Below are 26,262 nucleotides of genomic sequence, written 5' to 3' on the forward strand. Positions count from 1 at the left end.
TCAATTTCAATCATACAAGGCAATACACAATAACTTGGAAATTCCTTAATATATATCCATTTCTTTAAATTGAATGTATACTTTTTTGCTCACTTATCAAGACCAGATCAAGACACAGTCTTCAAAAATATTTATGAAAAAAATAAAATAAATCAAACATGGGATGCCTCTAGATGGGAGATTATGGGGTATGTCTGTTATCCAATCTGTCTACTTCAATCATGCCACTAATTTTCAGAAACCAGCTGTAAAACTACCTTCCAAACTCCAATCTCAATAGATGGAAGAGGCCCCCCTTCACTCCCCATGTGCTCACTTCACCCAATCTTGCTCCAAACAATATGGCACATCAACATCATAGTCACACAAATCTTGACCCTTTTTTCCTTTTGACATCTCCTTTTCTCATTCCACTTTCCATGCATAAAGAAATAGGCAAAAATCCGGCGAGCCACTATCCGGATCCAACGACAACGGCGACGAAGACGAAGAAGGAGACAAGAAGGTGGGCTTGAATATAAACAGAGCATGCCTTAAGCCAGGACAAAACAACCAATCATGAACATCCCAATAAACCTCAATCCTCCCTTTATTGAAATGAATGGATTCATTCCCTCTAAACTTCCACTGCAGATGCTTCACTTGCATCACCAAATGCCCATCAATCCCAATCTCCATCTCCGGCTCCGGTGCCACTCCTCCTCCTCCGCCGCCGCCGCTGCAAAATGCTCTGTTTTTGCATTCGATTGAAACCTCGTGAAGACTCCCCTTTTCATGAAATTTGAGCCTTGTGGCGAACTTCCTCTTCCCAAAAATGTGTTCTTTTCTCGAAACCAAAACAGGGTCGATCAGGGAGGGCCGGCAGCCGGTCTTCCGGAAAGCATCATTCCTCAAATCGCCGACCAGCAGCGCGACTTCGCCGCCGCTGACGACGGCGACGTAGTAGTCGGAGATCGGCTCTGTTTCGCCGTTGAATCGGGCGGCCTTGAGGTCCCAGAAGACGTCGACGGGTGTGCCGTCGACGGCGAAGCGTTTGGAGCCGTGCTTTCGCCAGAAATACCATGGCTTGAGCTCGATTTTGCAGGCGTCTGCGTTTCCATCTCCGCCGCCTTCGACGGAGATGGAGAGGCCGTGGAGGAGGAGATTCTTGCACCATGTGACGGTGATCAGGCGGCATTGGTCGGCCAATTTGGTGCGGTAAACCGACATGAAAACGTTCTGGCCTGGTCTCGTGATGGATGGAGAGAGGTTGCTGGTTTTCTCCATCGATGAGAAGCAAGCTGGGATTCCGATTTGATCATGCATTGTTTGTCAAAGACCCAGAAAACAAAAAGATTGGATTTTTATTGGTTTTTTGGGATGAAATGTGGAGTGTGTGTCCAAATCTCACACACCCAGGAAAAAAAGATTGGATTTTTAGTGGTCTTTTGGGATGAAATGTGAAGTGTGAGTATAACTCTTTACACACCCAAAAAAAAGATTGGATTTTTAGTTGTTTTTTGGGATGAAATGTGAAGTGTGTGTATAACTATCACACACCCAGAAAAAAGATTGGATTTTTAGTGGTTTCGTAGGGAAGAATCAGTCTGTTGGTGGGAGTGTGAATTAGAGTAGAATGGATACATGAGATGATGAGAGATAGAGGGAGGGAGAGAGAGAGAGAGAGAGAGATTGAATGGGAAAGGAGTAGCCAGAAGTTTTTCTTGGCAGCATTGATGAAAAACTTGGGAAATAATGGTATTGATTTTTGAAGTGGCAGAGCATAGAGTCAAGAATCAAGATTCAATCAATCCTTATAATATAATGCAATAATTGGTATGCTTTTGCTACCTGGCATTTACTCATATTTATAATCTTTTTTGTTTTTTTAAATATCTATCTACGTGGCATAGTAAGCTGTAAGCTGTAAGCTGTTTTCTTTTTGGCATAGTATGTAGTGAATTAAGAATAAAAAGGATAAAATACAAAAAAAAATCAACTAAACGAGATTATTAAAATTAGTAAGCTACTTGATAGTCTAAAAAATAGAATACTCCATTTTTGCAGTGGGATAAGTCATGCTACTGTTATTAATGTTGCTCTGGTTTCATGGCAAAATTTTACGGTGATTTTGAACCTGACCAACTTTACTGAATCCAAGGTTGGCTTGATTCTGTTGATAGTTAAAAAGAAGTGAAAATCTCATCTTCCTCACCAGATTTGAGGCATTGTTTTCATCAATTTTACTGATTTGACTCCTAGAAAAAAAATCACACCACATGAATGAGAGAGAGAAAAGGACAGTCAATTCTTTTATCTGAGAATTGGCTTTTCAACATGTGGGGTTTTACTTTTTTTTCTTTCTTACCACTTGATTGTATTGAAATAAGATAAGATCAAATGTAGGGTCACTACTTATTGTTTAGTGCAAATAATCAATCTTACAACAATTATATCCAGCTTTCTTGATTGGTTAAAATGATAGCCTTATTTTTAAGGTTGAATCATATACTCTAAGTTGCTCTTTCCTTATTAGTATGTTTTCTTCTACCTATTCCAGTGTTGAAAACAGCATAAGATTGTTGATTGGGTGTGCAAAATCTTTAAATTCTCTTCAAGAATATGGAGATGGAGGATGGCAATCTAATTTGTAGCATAATTCTTTGACTTAAGAGCTGGCATGTATAGATCTGGTCTATAGAGAAATTCAATCTTGTCGAAAAATAATGTGGATTTTATGTTAGATTTATAATCTTAGGTGCATTGTATCACAATATACATGTGTATTATGTTTATTTGGTGGTGTTCTCCATAGAAAAAATATTTAATGATGTTCCATTTTATGAATTCAGTTAGGCATGCCGATGAAAACAAATATGGAGTTGAAGAAAGGCTTTAAGCCCTTCCAAATTTTTAAAAATAAATCATTTTTAGTTATATAACATGGTTGTATTTTTGTGTATTATATGTGAGTCGTAGTGCAAAAGTTCATACCATCATAATGAAAGATAAGAAAATTACTATCTCAAAATTTGTATACTCCATAAAACTTAGAACATAGGTAAATATGGACAATACTTAGCCAACTTGGTCTTCCTCATAACAATACTAATTTCGGTACCCCGACCAATTCACCTTGAGCAACCGAACATGCTCAAAAACAATATTTTCTTCATTCCTGTAACAGGAAATACTCCCTCCGTCCCCGAATAAGAGTCGCTAATTTCCTTTTTGGGCCGTCCCCCATTAAGAGTCACTCTTCATTTTTACCATAAATGGTAGTAGGTCTCACATTTCACTAACTCACTTCACTCACATTTTATTATAAAATCAATATAAAAAAGTGGGTCTCACATTCCACTAACTTTTTCAACCAACTTTTCTTTACATTTTTTAAAACTCGTGCTCGGTCAAACGCCGACTCCTATTAGGGGACGGAGGGAGTATTTTTTAGCACAAGATGTTTTATAAAGAGAGACCGAGAATGAAATATGATACTTTCTCTATCCTACTCAAGACGTTGAGTAGCACGATATTTTAGGTAGAGTTGTTGGATGAAGGAAGTATAGAGAAAAAAAACTGAAAATTTTTAATGAAGAGAGATGAGAGTTGAATTTATTTACAAATATAGAAAGTGAAAAAAAATCTTGAATGAGACAAACTAAAAAAAGAAAGATAGACATTTCGAATTAGACAGAGGAAGTACTAAATTAAAAGAAAATAATAATATTTCTATTATACATATATTGATTATTAAAAGAAAAATATATCGGAAAGCGAATATAGTAATATTTTGCACATATTTTAGTTCGCGAACATAGAATAATTGACGTTTTATTCTCTAACGAGAATTCAAGGAATTGAACATTAAATGCCATCAACTAGGTTTAGTTAATGAACTGTTAAAATCAATAATGTTGATTTATGAAATACTTTAATTGAGCCAGTCATGTTTATGTATCATGGTCTCGTATTTTTGTATTAATTTCTGCCTGCCCAAATCTAGAGTGTTTGAAACTAGAACATAAAATTATTAATTCTAATTAGAAACTTAAATATAAATATAATAAGATAACAAAATGCTGTTATTTTTTTAAAACGGCATTATTGTATTGTGAGCATACGGCTTAAAAGATATGGATTGTTGTCATATCATATTTAATTTTATCATTTTAATTTCAATTTTAATCATTATAGACAAAGAAAAATTATAAAATTTATGAAATTGAGTAGAAGTCCACTAAAAATTACTACTCGTATAATTTAAATTACAACTATGCCTAATATTAATAATGATCAATAACTATTAATTACCTCAATCATATTACAAAGATTAATTATGCTCCAGTTCCTTTTACTTGATAGTACACAGTAGTCATGTTTTTTTATTAACACGTCTACTCTTAGTCCGAAAATTGTGTGTGACACATATTATTTTACTTATATTCATCAAATACATTATACACATACTAAGCAAACACATACTAAGCTACATTTTTTTTCTTGATATAAGGAATAGTTTGATTTTAATAGATCAAGTTTGGTAATTAAATACTACAACTCGGCGGAAAAATGGCCGGTCATGACAGTTAGCAACAAATTCAAAAAATAAAATTCAAGCTATGCTAATTATATTACACACCCATCCATGAAAAATAACTCTTATAGTAGACGGTACAAATTTTAAAGCAAAACTAAAGAGAATAAGAGAGTACCATCAACCTAGTAGATGATCTATTTAATTATATTAAAAATAGACCTCTTAGTTATTTCTTAAATTTAAACTTTGAGGAATATTGTAATTACCATTGTGATAAAATATAAGGAATGGAGGGAGTACCAAAACATAATCAAAATAACAATAATGATAAAAAAAATATTAAAAAAAGTTAACAATAGCATAATGAAAATATTTTGAAATATAAACAATAGCTTACAAAAGTATACTTTTATTTTTTTTAGCCTAAAGATTAGTTATAAATCCAAAATTTTTGGATTATGATTGAAAATTTAGGACACTAAAAAATTATACTAATCCAAATAGCTTGGTAATTCGAGTGAGTTTGACTCGAACTCGAATGTGTTGGCCCGATTGACCACATGGACAGTTTAGAAAGTTCAGAAAAGCTCAAGGGCCATTATGTTAATTCTCTATTCTGATATCAAAACCTCCTTGCTGTCTATCTAGGGTTTTGCAATCACGTCTTGATTCCATCCTCATTCCACAGGTTACTAATTTACCGATGATTCCCTCCAATTTGTGTATCAATCGTTGTTTCAGATTGCGAAATGGACTCTAATTTCCCCCTTTTCCTCATTAACTCCAGGTTCTTTTATCGGAGCGTTCGAAATGCAATCGCTGTATGGCAAATTTCGGCTGGTTACGAAGCAAACCATTAATTCGCTGAAAAATGTTGAGCTGAGCAAAGTCGCATCTACTGAATCGAGATATTTGGGATGCTCGATTAATCGGTGCTCGGGGTTCAGTTCTGAGCGTGCTTGTTCAAGCGCAGCATTTCTTTTGGTATAGTAATTTTGTTTCTTTTTTTTTTCTGATGTGCTGATTCATTGGATTGGAAATGTCGATAATTTGCTGAAAAGTGTGTTCGTAGCAATTCAAGCAGCATACTCTGTTTTTTGTAGGGTATTATCTTTATTGGACTTGTTTTTTGCTGAAACCTTCAGTTATGAAGTTAGATTTGAAGCTCAAGCTGAATCACTATGATTTATCTAATTCTACTAGTGTAGATTGGTTTTGTACTTGCATCTTTTAGCTTGTCTCATTGTTTGAGTTAAGAATTAGAATTTTCTCTTATTAACACAGTATACTAGTTTCATTTTCTTCTCGTCTCATTGTGGATGGGTTTTTCTTTTTTAGTCCTTGCTAAGGCACTATTTTTCTGGTCCAGAATAAAGAATTTGGCACTAAAGTTGTCTCACCGGCATCCTCTGAAAGATGTGGTATAGCTTCAATGTTTCCATCTTACAAAGGCCTAAGTGTTGGAAACAAGTCAGCTTCTGTGGTATTCAATTTGCCAACTAGGAAATTTTCAACTTCAGGATCTACTCCTGAGAATGTTTCCGCTGCTTCTGAACTTCCTCCACGCATAAAATTTAAGAGGCTTGACAAAACTGCACGGCATATAATGCAGGCACGTTTTTTCCGTTCACATTTCATCTACTTTCTTCATCATATAGTTGGGAATTATCATTGAATTCTGAGTTTTTTGCTTGCTTCAAGCCAACTACAGATAATTGATAAAGAAGCAGTTGAGGAAGTTAAATCGAATAGAGAGATACCAGAGATCAAGCCTGGTTACATCATCCAGCTGAAAGTGGTACTGATTCTTTTCATGGAAAAGTCAAAATAAATTGGTTGTTTTATTTATGTTGCTACATGTTGCATCTTAATTTCCAAGATTCTTACTTGTTTGAACTCACATGGTCTTTTTTTGACAGGTAGTACCAGAGAATAAGAGGCGTGTTTCAGTAATAAAAGGCATCGTTATAGCTATGCGCAATGCTGGTTTAAATACTACTTTCAGGATTAGAAGGCTCGTAGGAGGTGTTGGCATTGAAAATCTCTTCCCTCTGTGAGTAGACTATTCCTTCCAGCTTGAGTACTTCAATGAGTGCAATTATATTGTATTTTGAAAGCCATACGTCTTTTATGTGTGTGTTGGCATGTTGTGCTGCATTTTAGCTCAAATTTAGTATCGGCTTATTGAATTGTCAGTCATTGTGTTTCCCGAATGGCCCATCATTCCTAATACTAGGCCATAAATTATAGCCAAGGTGCACTGTATTTTCACTAAACCTTGAACTGTACATGGTCATGGACTGTTTTCCTTTGCTGAAGGACATTGTCTAGATGATATGAACGCCACTCTATTTATTTGAATTATTGAAGCGATATTGGCTCAAATGCCATTGACTTTTGTAATATATGTAGGACTAGGTACTCAAATAAGCAAACCACCTCTGATCTCTGTTTGCACCACCTTCACATTGTTTCCTGCTCCTTTCCCTTATACGAGTTTGCAGCTTTCTTTGAAATTCATTTAATGTTAGAAAATGTGGTGCATCAATACTCAGAAGCATCTGAAATGCATGTAACAGACTTTTGCCTCAAGCATATGTGATTGTTACTGAATTCATTTCTTCTTGTGACTTGTAAAAGTTTGTTACTAATTGGGTTGTAAAATGACAGGTATTCTCCAAACATAAAGGAGATAACAGTGTTGGACAAGAAGAGAGTGAGGAGGGCCAAGCTTTATTATCTTAGAGATAAAATGAATCCACTTAGGAAGCATTAAATTCCTGCTTTGGCTAGTGGATAGGGGAAAAGTGATGACTGTGTGCTGGTGGTGGCCACACTTTTGATCAGAATGATTTAAAAAACTAATAAAAAGTTATGTATACATTTGGTTGCTGGTAGTCAACAATGGGGAGAGAGAGAGAGAGGGAAAAGGAAGTGGAAAGCTTAGCTAGCAACATGTTCAACAGTTGTTCTGATACCAGACTCAGAAAGATGAAGCTTATGGAATCATCTACAACATAAGTGCTACACTTGTGTAGTTGTCATTCATCAAATATGCTTCAATCATGCTTGAGCTGTCATATTTTCTTCTTTTTGTTCTTCTATTTATGGAAATGTTCCCATATCGTTGTTGATGAGTGCTACAAGTAGAATCGAACCTGTTCTACATGTCGATGATTTTTGAGATTTGTCGATTGACGATTCTGTTAGCAACTAATGTTGTGTTCATGTTATTTTATCTTTGATAATATGGAAATTTGGGGAGATTTGTCTTTAATATGTGAATTTGGTGATGGCTTCATGATTCTTGATAATAAAAAAAGATTGTTCACGAGTTTGAAGATATGTTTGAACACGCATTTCTTAATGTTGCTAGGTTGATTTTTGACTGCCTTGTCTAAAGTTATATATACCATGTACCTAGATATTTATGCCAACACATTTATAACCATATATCATCGCCCCATTTGCCTTTTTAGCAAAACACACAAGAAAAACATCTTTTAACTAAATTGGAATTAACTAAATTAGTTAAAATATTATGTTGGTTTATTTAGCTTCAGATAATAATAGAATAGTAAAGGATATTAACCCTCAAAGTCCAATACTAATATGACTAATTACAAAAATAAGAGGTATTTGTGTTTTCAATTTTAATATATTTTTGAAAAATGTCCTTAATTTATGTTTTCTTATAAAAGTTTTCAACTTCTTAGTGTTCAAGTTGTCGATTTAGTTGAACATAATTTTTTTCTCTCAAATTTGTTTTCTATAAAAAAACATAAGAAGTTGAATACATTAAAAATACTGCAACATAATCTTAGTGTTCAAATGTTAGTTACCCAACATTTATCATGAACACGATGCTCAAAGAAATGTCTTCTCAATGCTCTTAAAACCCCACCATAAATGGATGTTTTCAACTATATGATTACTCCAAAAAATTGGCTTAAATATTCACAACATGCCAAACTCTATTGTGTCCTCACCCAAAGCAACATCATTGACTTTCTACATACATCCAGATATTGACATTTCATTTATTTCCATAATAATAATAAACAAAGAAAACTTTAAAATGATGAGTAAGAGGAAATTGAACTTTCTTTTTTGATTAGACATATACCTTTCAAATTTTCAATATATTATTCCAGCCTTTTCTTACTCATATAAACAAACTTTTAAATTTTATAATAAAACAATACAATCACAAGATTTATGTGCAAATCTTTTTTCCACATTCCTAATATTTAATAATAATAATAATATACTCCTAATTTGATGCTTGGATATGCATGCCAAGAGTCGGCATTACAAATTTTAAATTTAGAATATATTCGCAAGTCAAATAAAAAAAAAATAAACTTTGAACATGAAATAAAAAATATATAAAGGAGAGGAAACAGTCTGCAGCTCGAACCAGTAATTAAGCTTACCTCTCTCCGACCGATTCCCAATTCATCGTATAACCTTGCGACGAAAGCAGCGACGACGTTTGCGTAATCTGTGGAGCCATTTTTATGTAATCGATTGAATTCTCATCGAATTGAAATCATACACGATATTATTGCTATAGTTTCTCTTTTTGGGAAAAAAATAATCCACAGCCGCAATTAAGGCTTCCTGTGTTGTTTTTATTCGATTAGGATTAGTTGAATTTCGCCGCAACCTCGCTTATTTTAATCTGTAGATCTGAAATCTGAGTAGGTTTTGTTTCTGAATTTATTTGAATCGTGTTATTTGATTGAGTGAGAGAATGGTAGATTCGCCGTCGGAGGCTGAACCTGAAGAATGTGATACCGAACCGGAATTCGTTGAGGTTGATCCATCCGGTCGCTATGGTCGGGTTCGTACAATTCTACAGTTTTTTTTCTGATTTTTTTTGTTGTTAAAAGTTCACGAAGGAGTTTTGTTTTTTTGTGATGTGTGCTTGATTTGGAAAGTGTATGGATTACTAATCCTTGGTTATCATTTGTGGTACACATTTTTGCAGTATAAGGAGGTGCTTGGTAAAGGAGCTTTCAAAAAAGTGTATCCTATTCTGATTAATATAGTTCTAAATTTTCAGTTTTGGCTACAATTTTATGCATTTACAGCATTTGAACAGATGGTGGTCTGTGTTAAACCTTAATTTGATGCTTGCAATATAGCTATAGAGCATTTGATGAATTGGAAGGAATTGAGGTGGCATGGAATCAGGTCAAAGTCTCTGATCTCTTGCGAAACTCTGTGGATTTGGAGCGGCTGTATTCTGAAGTGCACTTGCTTAAGACACTTAAGCATAAAAACATTATCAAATTCTACAACTCATGGATTGATACCGTGAACGAACATATCAACTTCATTACTGAAATTTTCACATCTGGGAATCTACGACAGTATTGTCAATATCTTTACTGGTTTTATTTGTTTTGTGGTTATGAATTTAGAGATTTTCGAAGGAATATGCTTATGTGCCTGGCTGTTTGTATAGGTATAGGAAGAAACATAAGCACGTTGATGTAAGGGCGTTGAAGAAATGGTCCAGACAAATCCTAGAGGGGCTTCTGTATCTTCATAGTCATGATCCTCCTGTTATTCATCGTGACCTGAAGTGTGATAACATTTTTGTGAATGGAAATCAAGGAGAGGTGAAAATTGGCGATCTGGGGTTGGCTGCTATTCTTGAGCAGGCTCGTGCTGCTCACAGTGTAATTGGTAAGGTTCGATATTGTTATTTCTCTTTTAATGAATCACTTTTCTTATTCGAATTTGATGTTATTCTAGGAACACCCGAATTCATGGCACCAGAGCTTTATGAGGAGAATTATAACGAGCTTGTTGATATATATGCCTTTGGTATGTGCTTGCTGGAGCTAGTGACCCTTGAGTATCCATATGTTGAATGTACCAATGCTGCACAGATATATAAGAAAGTGACTTCTGTAAGTTATTCATTAATTCTTTCTTTTCTATATCAGCTTTCTCTAGGACCTGTTTTGAATGAGAAATTGAGAATGCCATAGTTATCTCCCAAAAAACTTACGGGCAACTTTGGATAACTCACCATGACAGAGAAAGAGATGAGAATCATATAAAGCTGGTGGTGATGAAACAAATGAACTTATTATGCACTTCAATTTATAACATATTATCATGTGTGCTTGTATTCTCTGGAATGATGCATTTTTGGTAGGATTTCTTTAAGTTTGTTTGGCTGTGAGATCTACCTATGTGTGTATAATATGTACTTATGTACATAATTTGTCCATCTCATTCTGGTAACTCTTAGAAGAATAGAAGTAATATCCTTTACAGTTGATCCTTTTTGTTTTTATCCAGTACAGATTTTTTTAATACTCATATTATTGCATAACTTTGACAATTGAAGGAGCAGATTAACTCTTTCTAGATATATAATTGAATATCCCAGTTTTATAGTTGATTAATATATGTTTTAGCCTCATATAACTGACCTTTTATCAATTTTCTGCTTGTTAAAGGGAATCAAGCCAGCGTCACTTGTTAAAGTAAAGGATCCTGATGTCCGGATGTTCATAGAGAAATGCATTGCAAAAGTCTCTGATCGAATGTCAGCCAAACAACTATTGATGGACCCATTTCTACTATCAGATGAGGATTCTGGGATACCTCGCTCTCTACACCAATCTTCAGGTAAAGTTTGCATTTCTTTGTTCATTGTTTGCACTGAAATCACCTTCCTTCATTACTGACTATATGTACAGGTGATAATGCCAACCATTTCGATGCTGAAAATCACCACGAAGACACCCTGTTTGAGGGCAGTCTCGATTTTGTGGTGCAGGGGCAACGAAAAGACCAAAACACAATATTCTTGAAGCTTCGCATAGTGGATTCGTCAGGTTCTTGTTTCTTATTTCTTTGTCCAATACTTGTTTAGAGCAAGAAAGTGTTCTGGCATGGATATAATCAATCTTATTTTCTTTATTAGCTCAGGTCATATTCGGAACATACACTTCCCATTTGATATTGAGATAGATACCTCGACTGATGTCGCAAGTGAAATGGTTGAAGAGCTGGCTTTAACCGATCATGATGTCTCAGTTGTTGCTGCAATGATTGATTCTGAAATTCAGTCCCATATTCCTGATTGGGCACCAAGAGAATTATCTGGCAGAAATAAAGCAGCTTTAGAAGAAAGTGCTTCTAGGCCTGCTTCTCCAGCAACCACTGATTCGTCCAATGCAATTGTTATGGAAAGACTTCCATCCGGACGCAAGTATTGGCATGACTCACCAAAAGATAGTGCTGAAAACTCTCCACATCCTGGCCCTTCTAACTTGTTACTGCCAGAATCAAATCTCTCTAGAGACAGTTGGTCTGATGAAAATAATCAATCTCCTGTTGGTCATAGGGATAACATTAGTTTGTACGAAGGTTCCCCTCTCAGGCATGTGACTAATTTACGATCTGGTGATGTTAGCCATGGTCATCATGATGATGGATCAGATGACGAGTCACTATCTTTGGGAGATAATACAATTTCAACTGGAAATGAGTCGGATGACATAAAGGACATTATCGAGAAGCTTGAGCATATGCTGGATGATCAGCAGAAGGAGCTAGAAGAACTTAAGAAGAAGCATGAAGTAGCAATTACAGATATTCTAAATGAACTTCCCGAGGAGATCCGTATGAGAATTCTCAGAATATGCAACCAGAATAGATCAGAACATAACTTTCATTACAGAGGGACTCCACTTGAAGACTGAATTTTTGGATTGATCTTCCTTGATGATAACTTCAAGTCTTACTCTTCTAACACCAGCGTTGAAACAAAAGGTCAGTTGCTTGTTGAAGGGCATTTTCACGTTCCCTTTTCCAGATGCTACTTCAACAGTGAAAGCTATCTGATCATACATCATATTGATTCTGAGATATGATTTAACAGTATCATAATCGTATGTATGCTTGTTCGACTTGCAGCAGGGAGCTCGTTGAAAGTGAGGATGTCAAAATGCCTAGTGATCAAGCTGTCTAATCTGGTAAAATTTTTGAAACTCTTTCACATGTTTTCTTGAGTCGATAGGCCCTTCTAGTTTTCCTATAAGGTATACCTGTACAGATTCATGGTTTTTTTATATCCAACACAAGGGCTTTCGATATTAGAAAGCCTGTGTTTTTTTGTTTTCGTGAGCTATGTTCATGTTTATGCCTCATAGTGCATGGAGGCTGTTAGTGGTGGTATACTGTACAACTTAATATGTTTGATTGCTGATGGATTTTAGACATGAAATCATTTGTACACAGAATAAGTATTTGATTATTATGTGTTTTTAACATCTCAGCTTTGTTTCTGGGTGTTTCATATCTAATGGAAATAAGTAATTACTTAATTGAGTGTTTCTTTGAGAAAATTATATCTATGACTAACTTTGAGTAGCTCATAAGCAGAATTTTGCCATTAAATACTTGGTTGATCATAGCTTATAGCCTGAATTTTCGGCATTAATTGTACAACCTTAAATTTTTTTAAAAAAAATCAGTTTATAGGCTTAGGTTTGATATTTTTTGCATAGGCGTAATTTCAACCTCGTATAGTTCTTAGAAAAATTTCAATTATAGCCTGCAAAAAGACTCGTGGGTATTCTTTGTATGATGATTTGAACATTTCAAGTGTAGAATTCTAGGATGTTCTCCATTAGTTATGGTTTTCTTTCATTAAGATGTGATCATGTGAATGATAATTCATCCTCATCGCAACTCATTTTACTGTTATTCCAGTCACATTTTTGGAGTCGATTCTTTTAATAAAATTACAATTTAAATCATATATACCTCAATTTTTATTCGATAAATTATTTTGAGTAAAGGGTGTACCAAATTTGTTAACGTGGCCCAAATACAAGCTCAATTTTGTTGGCCTCACTCCGAATCAGTTTCCTTTCAATCCAATCCCTTTCCTCGATGCAGACCACAATAATTTCTTTCAAATCCACGCTTAGCTTAAATAATCAGTGGTACATTCGATTAATCGGAATTAACTTACTCTGAGATTAATTCTTCATGACATTATCTTGATTAAAGTTATTGGTATATGGAATTGAGACAATTAATCTGACATTATACTCCGTATCAGCATAATCACGATAACCCAAAATCGCAGCCGTACACGTGTAATGATGTGAGGGCAGTAGCACAGAAACCCCATACGCAACTGGATTTTTATAGTCGTGTTATCAGTAGAGAGGGATAGAGTTATACGAACGGCCCTCTTTTCTTCTCCACTCTGTCACTCCTTACCATATCCTCCTCCCTCTAAAATCTAAATCCCTATCCTCTCCCACAATTCCCTAATTAATCCCTTCCTTCCACCACCAGAGATGGCCTCCCTCACCGCCCCCACCGCCGCCGCCGCTACCTCAAAGCTCTCCTACCTCCCCTCCCTCACCTCCCCAAACCCTACCAAAATTCCCCTCTCCTCCTCCTTCACCCCGTCCACCGCCACCCTCTTCCTCCACCCCTCCCCCCTCCCCCTCCCCCTCCGCCGCCGCCTCCCCTCTATCCGCGCCGCCCGCGGCAAATTCGAGCGCAAAAAGCCCCACGTCAACATCGGCACCATCGGCCACGTCGACCACGGCAAGACCACCCTCACCGCCGCCCTCACCATGGCCCTCGCCTCCGTCGGCGGCTCCGCCCCCAAAAAGTACGACGAAATCGACGCCGCCCCTGAGGAGCGCGCCCGCGGCATCACCATCAACACCGCCACCGTCGAGTACGAGACTGAGAACCGCCACTACGCCCACGTCGACTGCCCCGGCCACGCCGACTATGTCAAGAACATGATCACCGGCGCCGCCCAGATGGACGGCGCCATCCTCGTCGTCTCCGGCGCCGACGGCCCCATGCCCCAGACCAAAGAACACATCCTTCTAGCTAAACAAGTCGGCGTTCCCTCCGTCGTCGTCTTCCTCAACAAACAAGACCAAGTCGACGACGAGGAGCTCCTCCAGCTCGTCGAATTGGAGGTCCGTGACCTCCTCTCCTCCCACGAATTCCCCGGAGACGACATCCCCATCGTCTCCGGCTCCGCCCTCCTCGCCCTCGAAGCCCTAACCTCCACCCCTGGCCTCAAAAAGGGGGACAACGAATGGGTCGACAAAATCTACCAATTGATGGAAGAAGTCGACAATTACATCCCAATCCCACAGCGCCAGGTCGATCTCCCCTTCCTAATGGCGGTGGAGGACGTCTTCTCCATCACCGGAAGAGGCACCGTCGCCACCGGGCGGGTCGAAAGAGGCACAGTTAAAACCGGAGACACCGTCGATCTTGTTGGATTGAGAGAAACCCGGTCCACAACCGTCACCGGTGTCGAAATGTTCCAGAAAACCCTCGACGACGCCATGGCTGGAGACAATGTGGGGCTTCTGCTGAGAGGAATTCAGAAGATTGACATTCAGAGAGGGATGGTGTTGGCGAAGCCGGGGACGATCACTCCCCACAAGAAGTTCCTCGCAGTTGTGTACGTGCTGAAGAAGGAGGAGGGCGGGAGGCATTCGCCGTTCTTTGCAGGATATCGGCCTCAGTTCTACATGAGGACCACGGATGTGACCGGGAAGGTGAACACGATCATGAACGACAAGGATGAGGAGTCGAAGATGGTGATGCCTGGTGACCGGGTGAAGATGGAGGTGGAGCTGATCACCCCCATTGCCTGTGAGCAGGGGATGAGATTCGCGATCAGGGAAGGCGGGAAGACTGTGGGAGCCGGCGTCATTCAGACCATCCTTGAGTGAAGGTGAGGTTTTGGTGAGGAGAGGGATGTATGAAGTTTTGGTTTTGGTGAATTCGTGGTGATGGAACTTGATTTGATCAGTTGTGGTATATGGATATGGAGGTGTTTTGGGCTGATTTTGGTTGTGTTTTAGTGTATTGATGTTAGTTTTTTAGCTCAAGAGAACATTGCTTGGTGATGACAGCTTGATCAAATGTTTCTATTCTTGTTTTTTTGCCATTAAGCTAAGGTTATAAGATTACTTTATCAAATTTGATTTTTGTAGTGCTATTACTTTTGGTTGTGTTTTTTGGTGTATTGATGTTAGTTTTTGCTCAAAAGTTCTTTGCTTGGTGATGATGGCTTAATCAAATGTTTCTATTCTTGTTTCGGACATTAAACTAAGGTTAAAAGAAACTTCTTTGGATCAATCTTTGTTTGATTGCTACTTGAATTCTTGAATTGCATTTGGGCTGCTTTTGGTTGTGTTTTTAGTGTATTGTCCTTAGTTTTTTTAGCTTAGAGAACATTGCTTGGTGATGACAGCTTGATCAAAATTTTCTTTTCTTGTTTTCATACATTAAACTAAGGTTAGAAGAAACTACTAATATTGATCAATTTTGTTTGATTGCTGCTTGAATTCTTGAATTGCGTTTGCTGTTTCTCTAAGGAGTTGCATTGGTATTTAAACTATTTTATTGGAACTGGAGCTTCTGCTTCACTGTATAATCTGTATATTCATGTGATGAGGTTATATATGGTAGCTCAAATCTTTCAAATATGATGGTTTTAGAGCTTTTAGTGGTGTTGGTTGGTTTTAGTTTATATAACAGTTTTGATCTTGAAATCACGAGCATTTCATTTAGATATTGAATGTTACTAAGGAGGCGTTTGTTTGGCTATGTATTTTTTTTTTTGATAAAGTTCATAAGCTTTAACAACTTATTAATAGAGTATATTTCATGAACTTATAAGATGTGAATGTCTTCAAAACTTATATTTGCCAAATTAATTGGACAGTGTTGCTTATAAACTAGAGAGGGAATTGTGAGATACAAAGAAGAGAATATCCTACAAATACGTGAAAAGCATAGTTTGGCGACAATTAGAATGACACCATTACATTGAATTGCAAATTTCTGATATGGTAGCCATGATAATGAGCTTAAAGCAATTTGGTAGTATTTCTTGAAACCATTGCATCAGTTGCCTCGTCTCCTCCTGGTCGTGTTCTCTGTCTTCCCCAATCGAGATGGTCGAGAAAGTAAGGTGTTGAACTAATGCAACGTGCTGCCTTGTCTCCTCCTGGCTGTGTTCTTCAACTTCATCCAGATGAGGCGCTCTGCTGTTGCAAGAACATCACATCATTCATTCATCAAAATGCAGAAAAGTATCTGCCTGTGTGAGATGAAATGGGTGCCATGATTTGGCTAATTTATACAAATTATACACCAAAACATCATCAAACTTAATATAATGTTGATAGGCAGAACCAAGATACTTGCAATATTTAGTTAATTTGCCAGAAAGTTCAGTTGACAGTCCAAGAATATACATTTCTTCAATCTATAATGTTGAGAAGAGCAAGATTTAGCCTAATTTCACCATAACATTGAATTTTGTAATCGAAGACTGTACTTTTTTTAATATTGTTCGAAGCTCGAGATTTTGAGAAAAAATTCAGAGGTTTAGGCATATCAAATGGCAATGTGACGTGGTATCCCCACAAATAATTTTTGACATATGAATTTATAGAGATCCCACTAAATATATTAATTTCTTTATAAAAATAGATATTATTATGAAATTTGGAAACTATCTAAAAATTTAGGAGTTCCTATATTTCATACAACAATAACTAAATATACATATGTTTATAATCACTAAATTTCTTGCACTATGAGTTATAAATTGTTTAATCCTTTTAGTTATCAATAAGAACATGAATTTAATAAAATAAAATATATGAAATATTATACTCCCTCCGTCCCAAGATAAGCGAGCAAAAACTTTTCGGCACAAGATTTAAGGAAATGAGGTTTTGTTAGTAAAGTGGAAAGTAAATAAAGTAAGAGAGTTAATGAAGTAGAGAGAAAAAGTAAGAGAGAGAATACCAAAAACGGAAATGACTCACTTATCTTGGGACGTCCCAAAAAGGAATGGGAGTCGCTTATCTTGGGACCGAGGGAGTATATTATATTTTTTTTAGTAGACGAATATTTAATATAACAAGATTAATTTTCACGTCATATACTTACTATTATTAGCTACATTTATATTCAATAGTATAATTATTCATATACATGATCAAATGGTAAAATAATATAAGAATGAAACTATATAATCATTCATAATTTTACATAGATAACGTAAAGCTACTGAATTTTATTTATGATTTAATTAGGGTTAATATATTTTGTTTGTAATGATAACTTAAATTTCTTATTTTCTTGTCAAATACTGTAGAAGTGATTTGAGAAATTATAAGTGATCATAAAATTTCATTCTTATAGTAGTATTATTGTACCATTTTACATGTATGAATAATTATATTAAATATAAAGGTAGCTAATAATAATAATAATAATAAGTAAATTACCTAAAAACTTATTGAGTCCTCATCTGTCAAATATAATGAGTAAATTCTAAAAACAATATGCGAGTAATATATAATATTTCATGCATTTTATTTTATTAAATTCATATAACTAAAAGGACGAAACAATTTATAACTCATAGTGCAAAATTAGAAGTAAGTACTACGTTATATACCAAACTCCTAAATTTTTGGATAGTTTCCAAATGTTATAATAATATCCATTTTTGTAATGAAATGAATGTATTTAGGGGGCATCTTCAAATCTATATGTCAAAAATTATTAGTGGGGCATACCACGTCATAGTGTCATTTGGTATGTCTTGACCACTGAATTTTTTCTCCGACATTTTGCACTCAACAAATGCAAGGAAGCAAAGGAATGCCACCGGTTTTAATCTAAACGAGACACCGTCATACTATAAATTTTCATTATCACTACTTTAGGAAAGCGCCTCACCCCTCTCTAACAAATTAAACATAGCAACATCTTCGCCCCATAATAGATGACATGCTAGGGTAATGACACGAGATTTGAGGAAAATTAGTTTTGATTGTTAATTGGAGAGAGAAAAGAGTATATTTATATTAATGTAAAAGATAATTTTTCGAAAAAAGAAAATGTAACATCTTTTATAAGATTAACTAAAAAGGAAAGTATGATTAATTGTTGTTAGCTCGTTGACAACAGATATCTAGAAACTCAAAGTCATGATACAATCAACACTCTGATAATCGCCATCGAGACGGTTCCCCGATCGGACGGGCTATCCCGCTTCATCATGGTGGGATCGAACCTGGGTCAAGTGGGTACACGTCCCACTACTTTACCACTCCACCAAACTAATTGTAGTGTCAAAATGTACTAACTTTATTTATTCTTATACACTACCTCCGTCCAAAAAAAATAATAATGTTGTAAATGACACGAGTTTTAAGCGTAATTGGTAAAATAAGAGAGGGAAGAGGAAAATGTGGTGGAAGTAGTGTTAGTGGATTATGAGGTCTACATTTATAATGATGTGTAGGTTAACATTTATTTAAAACTTTCCATATTTAAAATTAACCTAATTTTAGTGGACGACCAAAAATAATAAAATAAGTCTATTTTTTAGACAGATGTAGTAATAATTAACATATTTTCATTTATTCTATGTTTGATTACACTCATTTTCATCAAAATATATAAAAAAAGTTAGTATTTATTTTATAAAGACATTTTTCTAAAATAGTTTATTTGTAGTACTACGTTATGTTTATCTCATCATATATATCGAAAAATTCGCATTTTATTTCACACGATAATTTTTGTTCATTTGACACACAATTATAAGGTAGAAAATAAAGAGGTCGATGTTAATTATGTAATTTTCAATTGTTAGGATTTTACTTATATAATTTTTAATTTTTAGGGATTAGTGATTTTATTTTTGTGTTTTAAAATGAATTATTATTCATGAAATGTTTGTATGCTATTTGTATTTTTAAATTTATGAATTGAAATAGTGGAAGGAATAAGATGGATTGTTAGAACTTAGAAGTGTTGTCATGAATGGAATAAAATAAAAATTAAACATATAAAGTTTAAAGCATATTTAGAATATTTCTTATAAATAATTTGAATATTTAACATTATTTATCTATTACTCCATCCGTCCATTAAATGTTCCATTTCCCCCCTTTTTTATTCGTCCGTTAATAATTATTTCATTTCACTTTTACCACTTTTGGCAAATGGACCATACATTCCACTAACTTTTCCTACCATTTTACTTTGCAAAGTTTAACAATTTCTTAAAATCTGTGCCCATTAGATATGAGACATTTAATCATGGACATAGGGAGTATTATATTAATAAAAATCTAATATATATGTATATTAAATATAAAATTGAAGGTCTTTTTGTATAGTTATTTATATTATATAATTAATTAATGAAATATCAAATTAGATCTTAAACATGTAACAGACCAATTCACCGGTATAGCTCACTGGACAATCTAAAAATGTGTGTTACACATTCTCAAAATGTGTAACTAAATACGCATACTTAGAATGCGTGTGCAAAATTTAAAAAACAAACAAAAACTAGCTCATTTACGGAATGGATTTTCCCTACTAACCCATTTCCAAAATTTCGCCCTAAGTTGACGTGAATATATATACGAGCCGAGCTTATTCTTTGCATGCTTCTTTTATTGCACTTATACGCTCATCTTTGCATGTTGTTCCACAAGAATTCCTACTATCACCACGATTGAAAGTGATAATCCATGGCAAAACTTTGTCTCCTACACTCTTCTTGCGACTAGTGATGACGACTTTACTCATGTAATTGCTCTTGGAGAAAACACTCTGATGGTCATCTAACCTCCATAGTCCACACATCATCCAAGACTAGCAAGAATTTTCTCTCTTTGAGTTAATATTGAACCATTTCTATTAATGCATGATCACTTAGACCGATATGTCATCGCCGGTGAATTCCTTGAGAATGCCGAGGAACACATGATTAATTGATGTTATAATTCTTGATTAATGCGATTTAACTTGTCTGTATTACCATATTATTTGGTAAACCCGGCATGTGCCTTGATGATTTGAAAGATGTTGGGTAATGTAATATGGAGTGCCACTTTCAATCGTGGTGATAGATGAATTCTTATGAAGAAACGTGCAAAGAATGAGCTTATAAGTGCAATATAAGAAGCGTGATTTAAGGTATCAGCTGAACAAGTGTTAGATATTGGCAAAAATGATCCGCTTATGGATTGTGGAAGGTTTTATACAAAGGAAGTGCTTGGAGGAAGCTACAGAAGAGAATTCTAAATATTTGATATGCAAGAATTTAGTTATGATTGGTTAAAGAAATTTCAAAGGTGAGGTTAAACATGTGGCATATTTGGTACATGCACTATGTAGTCCAAAAGTATTACAAGAGCGGCAAATGTTCTTCCTTGATATAAAATTTGTGAATGGAGATCTTGTCCCACCATTATCTATGATAGACAAACCCCGCCGTCTTTAGGTCCATTCTGATTCGAGATCCTCTTCGCTCGCAAAGGATAGAAGAAAGTTAATTGCATCCGTTCTCACCGGTGAATTTCCCGGGACTGTATGCACAGACTATGGTTAATGGATCTATAGTCAGTGCATATATTATATGGAAATTCATTTGTGCCCTATAGAAGCATAAAAGAGAACGGATGCAACCAACTTTATTCTTTTCACACACTTTCTTTATTAAAAAACTATGTCTAGAAACAATTAAATTTAAAATTTAAAAATAGTAAATTGTTCTTTTCACCTTCTAAACGATGACAGATTATCAAAACCAATCGTGCAAATTTCAAGTTTTCCTGACATCATGCGAATTTCAAGTATGATCTTCAAGCACCATGCGAATTTCAATTACCATTCGCAAGCAGTGTGCTGAAAATACTCGACATGTCTCAATGTGGTCTCGGTTTGAGGGAAGGTTTGTTGGGTGCAAACCTACCCCATATCGGAGAATGAAGAGAAGTTGTAAGTTGTATAGATTTGTTGTCCAATCCCAATTAGTTTGAGGCTTTTTGGAAGTGATCCCAAAACGAAATCTGTATCGGTTATAACCAAAGCTGACAATATCAAACTAATGTGCAGTCAACGGTCCTAACACGTGGTATCAGAACCAAGGTGGCTTTGGGTCGCGCCTGGATGAGCCCCGGCTAGGGTCGGACCCTAAAAAACTCGAGTTAGAGTCGGACCTAGGATAACCTATGGACCAGGGACGATCCTAACGGGACTAAGTTTGGTAATGTACTAGGAATTATGTTATGGTAATGGACTAATTGTATTATAAGAGTGATGTATTTTGCATAATATTTTGGCTCCTTTCCTCTATTCTTATCTCTCCCCATTAAATTGATTTCTAATTACTCTTAATTTTCAACCACAAAATAAGTCCAAATAATGACTAGAAACCTGAAGTTTTTATTAAATTTGTATCAATCCAAATTCCTTTGATATATACTTCCTCTGTCTAAAAATATAAGGACATTTGGGACCACGTAGAATTTAATGCGTAATTGGTAAAGTAAGAAAGATAAGGAGAACGGTAGTTAAAACAATGTTAGTGGATAAGGTGAGATTAAATAGGTCTGGGATATTGAAATTATAGAATTAATTTAGGGATTATAATTAAAATTTATTTAAAGTTGTTACAAAAATATTTACAATATAGATTAATGATAGTGGGTTGAGGCTTGGCTGGATTTAATTTTTTGCGTACTTGGGCCTGGGATAAATCCGGCCCAATTGGGTTTTTGTGCTTGCATCGTTTAGCATGTCTCATTGTTTTCTAGAGAAGAGTTTGTGATATTTTATGGGGATTTTCTAAATGTTGATGGGCTCTCAAACCACTGATGTTTTTTTATATAAACATTTAAATCATGAAATACAAGATCAACTTCGGATTAGTCCCGTTAAATTTTAAATTACGGATTTTTTTTCTCAATAGTTCAATCCATGTATAAGTGATGTTTTTTGACAATGCTAAAAAAAAATACTTGATACATGTTTTTTTTTTGTTTTTTTTGTTCACTGTAATAAATATTTGTTATTTTAATTTAACAATGTCTTGTTGATCTATTTTAGAATATATTTTGTTTTTAGTCTCGGCTTCTTTAAATTTTGGATTCCTCCACTGACTCCGAAAACCTAGGACCTTAAAATAGTTCACTCTAAAATCTATACAGAGTGCTCAAAGTATCTATTTTAGGGAAGGATGCAGTATAAAATAATAATAAACATTTTTGTACTCCAATAAAAATGAAAGCATGATCGAGCTGGGCATGTTGAAAAATTTTATAGATACTATATTATTTCTCCTCCTCAATTCGAACAGCCATATTACAGATATGCATTTATCATTGACTTTAGGAAAGCGCCATACCCCTCTCTTGCAAATTTAATCTTAGTTGTAGTTTGGTTTTGTAATCTGTTATCTCATTGATGCTACATATCCAGAAATTGCTATACCTGAGATGATCAACTCTGATTACGGATTACTTCCTAAGAGGTCGACTCCCTTAATTCAGATCTTGGTTAAGTTTTCGCTTTTTTTTTTGTATATACCAAATACAGATTTAGACATTATATTGAGACTTTTTGTGTACAAATAATTGGCGATCGACTTATTGCGCCTATTGTGTGTTTCAGTGCAGGTTGGAGAAAGAGAGCAGAAATGGCTTATGCATTAATCGTTTCTCTGAAACAGACGTTAGAGCCCCTTCTTGATTCAGCTCGATCAAGAATTCAAATTTCCAGCTCGGAGCTTCAACCGATTTACGAAGACCTCTGTTACCTAAAGTCATTTTTTGATAAAGTGAAATCTTTAGAAGACAGCAACAGCGTTGAGGAACTGGAAAAAGATGTAAAGGATGTTTTGCAGAATGCTCGAGATCTGATAGAATCCCATTTATCAGATGTAGTTCATTCTGCAGGAGATGGGAGTTGGAATAGTTCAGCTGGGTTTTCCCCAAAAATGGTGAAAGTCAAAGATAAACTCTCTCCCTTTATCGATGTGTTGAAGGCCAAGGAAAATGAGCTCACAGGAAACCAGCAATTGCCCCCTGATGTTGCCGTTCCTGTTCCTGTTCCTGTTCTATCAAGAATCAACCACGGGATTGTGGAATTGGAATATGAAGTAAAAATGTTGCAAAGACGTCTTTTGGAGTCAGATTCCGCGCTCCAGGTTTTCTATATTGTCGGGATGTTTGGTATTGGTAAGACTACTCTTGCCAAGGAGGTATATAACAATGAAGATACTGTTTACAAGTTCCATATGCGCTTATTTGTAGAAATAGGTGTAAAATATAAGTTGGAAGAGTTATTGCTGCGTCTTCTTCGTCCATTATTACAAGAGAGGGTTTCAGAAGTAAAGAAAGAAGAGACGGTTCATGAATTAGGGGACCGTCTCAGTGAATCTTTATCTCATAGGACTTATCTGGTTGTATTAGATGACTTAAGGGATATGCGAGTATGGGAACAACTCCGACCATACTTTCCAGATGTGGGAAATGGTAGTCGAATCATGATTACAACTAGGATGACGAATATGGATTGCTTTAGAAAATATATTCACCAAAAGCGCCTCTTGACGCATCAGGCAAGTTGGTGGTTGTTTTATCAGATAGCATTCTCTAACATGAAGATGGATATGCATCAGAAGAAGGGATATGTGGAAATCGGATGGGAAATTGCGAAAAACATGGGCGGACTTCCCTTGGCACTAGTCGAGATTGGTGAAGTCGTATCTAAGCTACCAAAAACAGTGGAGTGTTGGAGGAAAGTTGCTCAAAATATGAATTCACATATTCAGGAAACAAGCATTCCAAAGGCTGTGAATGCTGGATTGCCTCAGCATTTAAAGGCATGCTTTCTCTATTTGTGCCTATTCCAACGTCACTATGATATCCCAACTTCTACACTCATAAAATTATGGGTTGCTGAGGGATTCATCGAGCCTGAAGCAGATCAAAGCTTGGAACAAATAGCTGAGGAGTATCTGGAGGACCTTGTTTCCAGAAGTCTTGTTATAGTTGATGAGCAGAGCTACACTGGTCGAATAAAAACCTGCGGAGTGATCCACAAGCTCGTTCGGGATGTCTGTGTCACTGAAGCTCGACAGCAAAAATTATTCTGTATTGTAAATGAAGGCACTAGCACAAAAAACCAAAGGCGGCTGAGCATCCAGAGTGATGTTTTACTTGAAGTGATGGCTGTTTCGCGTGTACGCTCTCTTGTTTTTATGTGCGCAGACGCAGAGCATCAAGATCCATTGCCGGTGTTTGAGCGTGTTAAATGGCTAAGGGTACTGCATGCACTTCCTATCAGATTTAGCAAGTTCCCGGATCAAGTATTGAAGCTGGTCCGGTTGAGGTACCTGGCCATCACATTTGAAGGGGAGCTGCCTTCATCGATATCCACACTCTGGGACCTTCAAGTCTTGATTATTGTTTCAAGTCGGGCCATCAGCTCCCCTGTCTTTCTACCGTTGGAGATATGGGAATTACAAAAACTGAGGCACCTACATTGCATGGGATTCGATCTGCCACTTCCTTCAACTGATCTGAACCTCATGAAGCTTCTCACGCTTTCAGGTGTGAGTTTCCGTACTTGTGTTGATGGAGTTCTTGCAAGAATTCCCAACGTAATCAAGTTAGGGATTCGGTTTAATCCAGCAGACCACGCTGTTGAAGTTTCCTGTTTTAAAGCTGTTTTTAGCTATCTGAACCACCTTGAGTCATTCAAATGCGGAGTCACAAGCCAATCCGAAGCTGCATTTTCTCTTTTAGGTTTCCCTTCTGGTCTTATAAAGCTAACCTTGGGTGGAAGTGGATTTCTGTGGGATGAGCATACCTCCATCATTTCTGATTTACCACATCTTCAAGTACTAAAGCTGCGGTGGCGAGCCTTCTGCGGCCCTAAGTGGGAACTATACGAGGGGGGGTTTCCGCGGCTAAAATTCCTGGTTTTGGAAGACTTGGATATAGAGCAGCTGATAGCAAGGTCTAACCACTTTCCAGTTTTGCAAAAATTACTTACTAGGCGCTGCTGTAAATTGGAAGAGATTCCACTTGATATGGGAGATATCCCAACACTTGAAGTTATAGAGGTGGATGAATGCAGCATCTCCCTTGTTGAATCAGCAAGACGCATACAGAAGGAGCAAGAGGAGCTAGGAAATGAGAATCTAAAAGTTCGGATCCATTCTTCGTCTGATGGTAAGAACAGAACCCACACCCCAGTGAATTTCTTTTTAGTCACTTATTTCATGCAAAAAGAAATTTAGAAAATCGTCCCTGTCCCACTCAACACGACTAACTTTCCTTTTTTGGTCGGATCTTACTTCATTTAACACATTAGATTTATGTAGTATAGCTAATTTCTGATGAATTCAAACACAAACTAGATAACACATGTACTTGTCATTTATATGGATGTTGATAGTCAGGGTTTAAGGGCATCATTGTTTTGTTTTGTAGAGTTATAAGGCGTTAAGCATGCAGACAGGATTGAGATTGTCATTTATACTCTCTCTTTTGTGGGAAGCAGAAGCAGAAGCAGAAGCAGATTGTCAAGAGGATTACAAGGTGTCCATTGTGCTGGCTATTGTATTCGTTTGCTTTTTTAGTCTTTGAATACTCATGGAATAAGTATTTGTGAGAATTGATTATGTATTAATTGATTAGCTAAAGTTTCAAATTTTAGCTAATCCTTCTAGTTCTATTTGTTTGTTTTCACAAATTTTCTATTCTTTTCAATATTCTCTCTATTTAAAAAAAAATGAATTATACACATAGATACTTTGTTATTAAGACTATATTATATAAAAGTTAATTGTATAAATTATTAAGGACAAAGTA

General features: G+C 36.0%; 5 protein-coding genes across 8 annotated transcripts; 4 read left to right on the top strand and 1 right to left on the bottom strand.

Moving 5' to 3' along the window:
* Positions 1 to 405: 405 nt before the first annotated feature.
* Positions 406 to 1,305, bottom strand: LOC121785235. Its single transcript, XM_042183619.1, has one exon. The coding sequence runs from the start codon at positions 1,303 to 1,305 to the stop codon at positions 406 to 408; it is 900 nt and encodes a 299-aa protein (XP_042039553.1).
* A 3,795-nt stretch (positions 1,306 to 5,100) lies between these two features.
* LOC121785574 (50S ribosomal protein L19-1, chloroplastic-like) lies at positions 5,101 to 7,796 on the top strand. Its single transcript, XM_042184034.1, has 6 exons — positions 5,101 to 5,207; positions 5,307 to 5,503; positions 5,889 to 6,131; positions 6,231 to 6,317; positions 6,439 to 6,572; positions 7,190 to 7,796. The coding sequence occupies exons 2-6, from the start codon at positions 5,330 to 5,332 to the stop codon at positions 7,293 to 7,295; spliced, it is 744 nt and encodes a 247-aa protein (XP_042039968.1). The 5' UTR covers positions 5,101 to 5,207; positions 5,307 to 5,329; the 3' UTR covers positions 7,296 to 7,796.
* A 1,126-nt stretch (positions 7,797 to 8,922) lies between these two features.
* On the top strand, positions 8,923 to 12,827 carry LOC121783480 (probable serine/threonine-protein kinase WNK3). Of its 3 annotated transcripts, none has more exons than XM_042181567.1 (9): positions 8,925 to 9,365; positions 9,513 to 9,550; positions 9,670 to 9,897; positions 9,993 to 10,216; positions 10,286 to 10,443; positions 11,002 to 11,173; positions 11,245 to 11,382; positions 11,477 to 12,322; positions 12,467 to 12,827. In XM_042181567.1, exons 1-8 carry the CDS (start codon positions 9,276 to 9,278, stop codon positions 12,250 to 12,252), a joined length of 1,824 nt encoding a protein of 607 aa, XP_042037501.1. In that variant the 5' UTR covers positions 8,925 to 9,275; the 3' UTR covers positions 12,253 to 12,322; positions 12,467 to 12,827. The 3 variants fall into 3 exon arrangements, with proteins under 3 accessions (XP_042037499.1, XP_042037501.1, XP_042037502.1); XM_042181568.1 differs by having other exon boundaries at positions 9,670 to 9,718; XM_042181565.1 differs by having other exon boundaries at positions 8,923 to 9,365; positions 9,993 to 10,443.
* Positions 12,828 to 13,732: 905 nt separating this feature from the next.
* On the top strand, positions 13,733 to 15,529 carry LOC121783481 (elongation factor TuB, chloroplastic-like). Its single transcript, XM_042181569.1, has one exon. The coding sequence runs from the start codon at positions 13,864 to 13,866 to the stop codon at positions 15,277 to 15,279; it is 1,416 nt and encodes a 471-aa protein (XP_042037503.1). The 5' UTR covers positions 13,733 to 13,863; the 3' UTR covers positions 15,280 to 15,529.
* A 7,129-nt stretch (positions 15,530 to 22,658) lies between these two features.
* On the top strand, positions 22,659 to 26,125 carry LOC121783791 (putative late blight resistance protein homolog R1B-8). Of its 2 annotated transcripts, none has more exons than XM_042181971.1 (3): positions 22,659 to 22,913; positions 23,054 to 25,620; positions 25,882 to 26,125. In XM_042181971.1, exons 1-3 carry the CDS (start codon positions 22,879 to 22,881, stop codon positions 25,887 to 25,889), a joined length of 2,610 nt encoding a protein of 869 aa, XP_042037905.1. In that variant the 5' UTR covers positions 22,659 to 22,878; the 3' UTR covers positions 25,890 to 26,125. The 2 variants fall into 2 exon arrangements, with proteins under 2 accessions (XP_042037905.1, XP_042037906.1); XM_042181972.1 differs by having other exon boundaries at positions 22,660 to 22,913; positions 23,059 to 25,620.
* The last annotated feature ends 137 nt before the right edge of the window (positions 26,126 to 26,262 follow it).

This window comes from Salvia splendens, chromosome 21 (genome assembly GCF_004379255.2).
Source record: "Salvia splendens isolate huo1 chromosome 21, SspV2, whole genome shotgun sequence".
In the NCBI taxonomy this organism is placed as follows: Eukaryota; Viridiplantae; Streptophyta; class Magnoliopsida; order Lamiales; family Lamiaceae; genus Salvia; species Salvia splendens.